Source organism: Rhinoraja longicauda, chromosome 7 (assembly GCF_053455715.1).
Source record: "Rhinoraja longicauda isolate Sanriku21f chromosome 7, sRhiLon1.1, whole genome shotgun sequence".
NCBI classification, from domain to species: domain Eukaryota; kingdom Metazoa; phylum Chordata; class Chondrichthyes; order Rajiformes; family Arhynchobatidae; genus Rhinoraja; species Rhinoraja longicauda.
The window spans coordinates 322,278-328,904 of record NC_135959.1 but is presented as its reverse complement, the minus strand read 5'-3'; the positions used below and the strand labels follow the sequence as shown (position 1 = coordinate 328,904).

Here is a 6,627-nt window from a genome sequence, read left to right as displayed (position 1 = left end):
GGTCAGCCGGAAACCCCGCAGCAAAGGGCAGAGGTCACGGCGGCGGCATGGCGGCGCCCGGAAACCCGCAGCAACAACAAGAAGTGCAGCAGCTGCGCAACGTGAGGGGGGGGGGGACACAGGGGGGGGGGGGACACAGGGGGGGAGGGGACACAGGGGGGAGGGGGGACACAGGGGGGGGGGGGACACAGGGGGGGGGGGGGACACAGGGGGGGGGGGGGACACAGGGGGGGGGGGGGACACAGGGGGGGGGGGACACAGGGGGGGGGGGGGGGACACAGGGGGGGGGGGGGACACAGGGGGGGGGGGGACACAGGGGGGGAGGGGACACAGGGGGGAGGGGGGACACAGGGGGGGGGGGGACACAGGGGGGGGGGGGGACACAGGGGGGGGGGGGGACACAGGGGGGGGGGGGGACACAGGGGGGGGGGGGACACAGGGGGGGGGGGGACACAGGGGGGGGGGGGGACACAGGGGGGGGGGGACACAGGGGGGGGGGACACAGGGGGGGGGGGGACACAGGGGGGGGGGACGACACAGGGGGGGGGGGACACAGGGGGGGGGGGGGGGACACAGGGGGGGGACGACACAGGGGGGGGGGGGACACAGGGGGGGAGGGGACACAGGGGGGAGGGGGGACACAGGGGGGGGGGGGACACAGGGGGGGGGGGGGACACAGGGGGGGGGGGGGACACAGGGGGGGGGGGGGGACACAGGGGGGGGGGGGACACAGGGGGGGGGGGACACAGGGGGGAGGGGGGACACAGGGGGGGGGGGGACACAGGGGGGGGGGGACACAGGGGGGGGGGGGGACACAGGGGGGGGGGGGACACAGGGGGGGGGGACACAGAGGGGGGGGGACACACAGGGGGGGGGGACACGGGGGGGGGGGGACACGGGGGGGGGGGGACACAGAGGGGGAGGGGACACAGGGGGGGGGGACACACAGGGGGGGGGGACACAGGGGGGGGGGGGACACAGAGGGGGAGGGGACACAGGGGGGGGGACACACAGGGGGGGGACACACACAGGGGGGGGAGGGGACACAGGGGGGAGGGGGGAAGGGGGAAAGGGGATAAGAGGGAGAATGTGTGTGAGGGGGGGAAGAGGGAGCGATAATGTGGGAGGAGGGGGTGAGAGTTTTGGGGGGAGGGGGGGGGGGGGGGATGGGAACCGGGATGCTGAGATTAGAGGTGGGGAGCAAACAAAAGGCGAGAGAGAGTTGTGGAAGGGTGACGGATGGGGAGGGGGGACACAGGGGGGGACAGGAGAACCCAGATGGGGAGGGGGACAGACACAGGGGGGGAGGGGGGACACAGGGGGGGACAGGGGAACCCAGATGGGGAGGGGACGAGGAGTGGAGGATTTGATCGGTGGAGAAGGGATTGGGGGAGGGGGATGGAACTGGAAGGTCATCGGTGATAGGAGTAGAATTAGGCCATTCGGCCCATCAAGTCCCCTCCACCATTCAATGATGGCTGATCTATCTCTCCCTCCTAACCCCATTCTCCTGCCTTCTCCCCATAACCCCTGACACCCGCATTGATCAACAATCTATCTATCTCTGCTTTAAAAACTGACTTGGCCTCCACAGCCGTCTGTGGCAAAGAATCCCAAAGATTCACCACCCTCTGACTAAAGAAATTTTTCCTCATCTCCTTCCTAAAAGAACGTCCTTTAATTCTGAGGCTGTGCCCTCTAGTCCTAGACTCTCCCACTAGTGGAAACATCCTCTCCACATCCAAGGTGGGCACAGAGTGCTGGAGTAACTCAGCGGGTCAGGCAGCATCTGTGGAGAACATGGATAGGTGACATTTCACAGAGTGCTGGAGTAACTCAGCGGGACAGGCAGCATCTCGGGAGAGAAGGAATGGGTGACATTTCAGGTTGAGACCCTTCTTCAGACTGATCTGCAAGTTTTTTTCCTCTCCACATCCACTATCCAAGCCTTTAGGGAACAGAGGAGAAGGGAAAGGGACAGCAGGGTACAGGGGCGGATGGGGGGGTTGGGGAGACAAGGGAGGGAAGTGGGATAAGTATGAAATGAGGCAAATAGAGGGGGAGGATGAGTGATGGGAATGGCCTGGAGGGAGAGGGAAATAGGGTGGGCATTGAGGGATATGGGAGGGCACTGCGATGGAGGGTTGGATAAAGGGAGGGTTGGAATGAGAGGGAGGGAAGATGGAGCTGTAAGGGAAGGAAAGAGATGTTATAATGGGGTAGAGGAGGGGGAGGGGACGGTGGTTATAGAAGGACCAATGGATGGAGGGAAGGGGAAGAGATGCAAGGAAAGAGAAGTGGAGGTCTTCAAAACAAGAGATTGGGGCAAGATGGAGTTGGGGAGAAAGAGACGACTAAGGATGGGAGGAAGAGGGAGAACTGGGAGAGAAGGAAAGGGTGTAAAAGATGGGGAGAAAGAGAAAGAGAGCGGTGTGAAAGTCAGACACCCTGGGGGATAGTACAGGTTTTAAACTGTCCCTAGAGTGTGTGGGACTGCATTAGTGTACTGGGTGACCGCTGGTCAGCGTGGACTTGGTGGGCCCAAGTGTCTGTTTCTGCTTTATTTCTCTCAACTAAACTTTACCATGACCACGCATTCCTCCTCTGCTTCATTCTTCCCTCTTCCCCCCACCCCTTCCCATTTCCCCCACCCCCCCCTCCTATTTCCCCCACCCCCATCCCATTCACCCCCCTCCAATTCCTCCCCCTGCCATTTCCCCCATCCCCCCTCCCATTTCCCCATCCCCCCTCCCATTTCACCCCCATTCCCCCCCACCCGCCATTTCCCCATCCCCCTCCCAATGCCCCCCCGCCATTTCCCCCCTCCCATTTCCCCCATCCCATTCACCCCCTCCAATTCCCCCCCACCATTTCCCCATCCCCCCTCCCATTTCCCCCACCCTCCTCCCATTTCCCCTACCCTCCCCCCCTCCCATCCCCCACTCAGCAGTAACTCTCGTTCCGTTGCCCCCAGCTGCGGGATTTCCTACTGGTTTACAACAAGATGACAGAAAGCTGCTTCAATAAATGTGTGACCAACCTGAACTACAGAAGCCTCACTCAGATCGAGGTAACGACCCCACCCCCTCACACTGACATCCAACCGTCGCCACTGGGACAGGCCCTTCTGCCCATCGTGGCTCTGCTTACTGTGGTGCCACTTTAACCACATCCGTCTGCACGTGAATGAATGATGAATGAACACGTTTATTGGCCAAGTATGTGCACATTCAAGGAATGTGCCTTGGTGCTCCGCTCGCAAGTAACAACACGAACATACAGTAAACAATTAAGAATAAGCATAAAACATTAAGGATACATCATTACTGTTTAACCATGTGAGTGAGATACAAGCAACTGCAGATGCTGGTTTACATAAAAAGACACAAAGTGCTGGAGTAACAGTGGGCCAGGCAGTAACAGTAAACATGGATAGGTGATGTTTTGGGTTAAGACCCTTCTGACTGATAGTGGGGGGGGGGAGACAGGACAAAGTGTGGCAGGTGATAGGGGAACATAGGATGGAGTTTGATAGGTAGATGAGTGGACCAGAGATAGAAAAACAGATGGTGAGACTGAGATGGTGAAGAGTTCTGTTTTTTTTTAACATTCAGTTTCGAGTCATACAGTGATACAGTGTGGAAACAGGCCCTTTGGCCCAACTTGCCCACACCGGCCAACATGTCCCAGCTACACTAGTCCCACCTGCTCGCGTTTGATCCATATCGCTCCAAACCTGTCCTATGTATGTACCTGTCTAACTGTTTCTTAAAAGTTTAGTTTATTGTCACATGTACCGAGTGAAAAGCTTTTTGTTGCGTGCTGACTAGTCAGCAGAAAGACAATACATGATTACAATCGACCCATTTACAGTGCACAGATACATGGTAAGGGAATAACGTTTAGTGCAAGGTAAAGTCAGCAAAGTCCGATCAAGGATAGTCCGAGGGTCATCAAAGATATAGACAGTAATTCAGCACTGCTCTCTGGTTGTGGTAGGACGGTTCAGTTGCCTGATAACAATAGACAATAGGTGCAGGAGTAGGCTATCCTTAAGAGCTCTATCTACCTCTCTCTTGAATACATTCAGAGACTTGGCCTCCACTGCCTTCTGAGGCAGAGAATTCCACAGATTTACAACTCTCTGACTGAAAAGGATTTTCCTCATCTCCGTTCTAAATGGCCGACCCCTTATTCTTAAACTGTGGCCCCTGGTTCTGGGAACAGCCGGGAAGAAACTGTCCCTGAATCTGGAGGTGTGCGTTTTCACACTCCTGTACTTCTTGCCCAATGAGAGAGGGGAGACTGGTCCTTGATGATGCTGCTGGCCTTGCCAAGGCAGCGTGAGGTGTAGATGGAATCAATGGAACGGAGGTGGGTTTGTGTGAACTGTTGTGAATTGCGAAGCCAGAGTAAGGAATGGATGGGGAGAGGAGAAATAGGTCTGAGTCACAGACGCACAGACGATTAGACACGTAGACACACAGACACGTAGACACACAGACACGTAGACACACAGACACGTAGACACACACACGTAGACACACAGACACGTAGACACACAGACACGTAGACACACAGACACGTAGACACACAGACACGTAGACACACACACGTAGACACACAGACGCACAGACACACAGACACGTAGACACACAGACACGTAGACACACAGACACGTAGACACACAGACACGTAGACACACAGACACGTAGACACACAGACACGTAGACACACAGACACGTAGACACACAGACACGTAGACACACACACGTAGACACACAGACGCACAGACACGTAGACACACACATACATAGACACAGACACAAGAACGCACAGACACATACACAGGCACAGACACAAGGACGAACGGGGTGTGAGGGCAGGGGGGTGGTACAGGGAGGGGGGTGTGAGGGGGAGGGGGGTGTGACAGGGGGGTGTGAAGGTGAGGGGGGGGTGTGAGGGGGAGGGGCTGTCTGACAGTGAGGGGGGTTGGGGGGGTGTGTGTGAGCCCAGTCCTGCGCCGGGTTTAACACTGTTGCTGTCTGCAGGAGAGCTGCATCACTGGGTGTGCGGGGAAGCTGGGGGTGTGTGTGACGGGGAGGGGGGGGGGGGTGTGTGTGACGGGGAGGGGGGGGTGCGGGGGAGGGGGTGGTGAGGGGGGTTGGGGGGGCGTGTGTGCGGACAGTCCCGGGCTGGGTTTAATTAACACTGCTGCTGTCTGCAGGAGAGCTGCATCACTGGGTGTGCGGGGAAGCTGGGGGTGTGTGTGACGGGGAGGGGGGGTGCGGGTGAGGGGGGTTGGGGGGTGCGTGCGGGCAGTGCAGTCCCGGGCTGCGTTTAACACTGCTGCTGTTTGCAGGAGAGCTGCATCACTGGGTGTGCGGGGAAGCTGATCCGCACCAACCACCGGCTGATGAGTGCGTACGTGCAGCTGATGCCGGCCATCGTGCAGAAGCGGCTGGCGGAGTACGAGCGGAGAGCGGCGGCGGAGGCTCCTGCGGCCCCTGTGGCCCCGGCCCCCAGCCTGGAGGTGGCGAGTGGAGCAGAGTGACCGGTCACACGTGGGAGCAATCAGTGACGAGGGCAGGACATCGCCGCGCCGCGCTGGGTCGTGGCCAGTGGCGGCTGACCGGCGGTCCAGAGAGACTTGGTGCCAACGGACTCTCGCACTCCACTCTCCCTCTGGGAACACTGCCCACGCCCTGCCCAGTGGCCGCACTGCCCCTGACCTGCCCAGTGGCCGCACTGCCCACGCACTGCCCCTGGCCCTGCCCACCACGCCCTGCCCACCACGCCCTGCCCAGTGGCCAGTGGGCTGCAGCAGGTTCACGGTGGGGCAGAGTACAGCCCAGAGTGATGTGGGCCTGACTGTACTGGCAAACTGCCCAGACTGAGGGTGCAGACACACAGCAGCCACTGAACAATAAACACTGAGCACACACAGCGGAGAGCGGATTAAAGTTTCCAGACAGTTAAGAGTGTCTAATTGTCGTCTGTCTCCTCAACACAAGTGATATTTTTACTTGCTGCACCTTCCCTGGGCCAGTAACACAGAAACACACTGGCAAATGTACAATAATCAATGAGATAATCAGGCTGAAGAAGGAAGGGTCCTGGCCTGAACCACCACATATCCACCACATATCCTCCAGAGAGGTTGTCCAGCTGGAAAGGGTTCAGAGAAGATATACAAGAATGTTGCCAGGAGTTGAGGGCCTGAGCTACAGGGAGAGGTTGGGCAGACTATTCCCTGGAGCCCAGGAGGATGAGGGATGATCTTATGGAGGTGTATAAAATCATGAGTGAACTGGTCGGGTAGATGCACGCATGTCTTTTGCCCAGAGTAGGTGAATCGAGTACCAGAGGCCATAGGTTTCAGGTGAAGGGGGAAAAGATTTATTGGGGGAAATTCTGAAGGGTGGTGCCGATTAGCGTTCAGAGAAGCTCAGGTTAATCAAGTGTTTGATAATGGAGATACAAGGAATATGCATAGGACAGGTTTGGAGGACATGGACCAAGCGCAGGCTGGTGGGGACGAGTAGCTGGGACATGTTGGCCGGTGTGGGCAAGTTGGGCTGAAGGGACTGTGTCCACACTGAAGGGGCTGTTTCCACACTGTATCGC

At 58.3% G+C, this 6,627-nt stretch overlaps 1 protein-coding gene across 1 annotated transcript; it reads left to right on the top strand.

Moving 5' to 3' along the window:
* Nucleotides 1–11: 11 nt before the first annotated feature.
* On the top strand, nucleotides 12–5,992 carry timm10b (translocase of inner mitochondrial membrane 10 homolog B (yeast)). Its single transcript, XM_078402934.1, has 3 exons — nucleotides 12–101; nucleotides 2,975–3,070; nucleotides 5,363–5,992. Exons 1-3 carry the CDS (start codon nucleotides 48–50, stop codon nucleotides 5,552–5,554), a joined length of 342 nt encoding a protein of 113 aa, XP_078259060.1. The 5' UTR covers nucleotides 12–47; the 3' UTR covers nucleotides 5,555–5,992.
* Nucleotides 5,993–6,627: the final 635 nt, after the last annotated feature.

Excerpts from the sequence above, each read along its gene's own strand:
- timm10b (XM_078402934.1), top strand. The coding sequence starts at position 48 with ATGGCGGCGCCCGGAAACCCGCAGCAACAACAAGAAGTGCAGCAGCTG. Across the intron at positions 102-2,974 it reads AAGTGCAGCAGCTGCGCAAC|CTGCGGGATTTCCTACTGGT; the intron begins GTGAGGGGGGGG and ends CGTTGCCCCCAG. Across the intron at positions 3,071-5,362 it reads GAAGCCTCACTCAGATCGAG|GAGAGCTGCATCACTGGGTG; the intron begins GTAACGACCCCA and ends TGCTGTTTGCAG.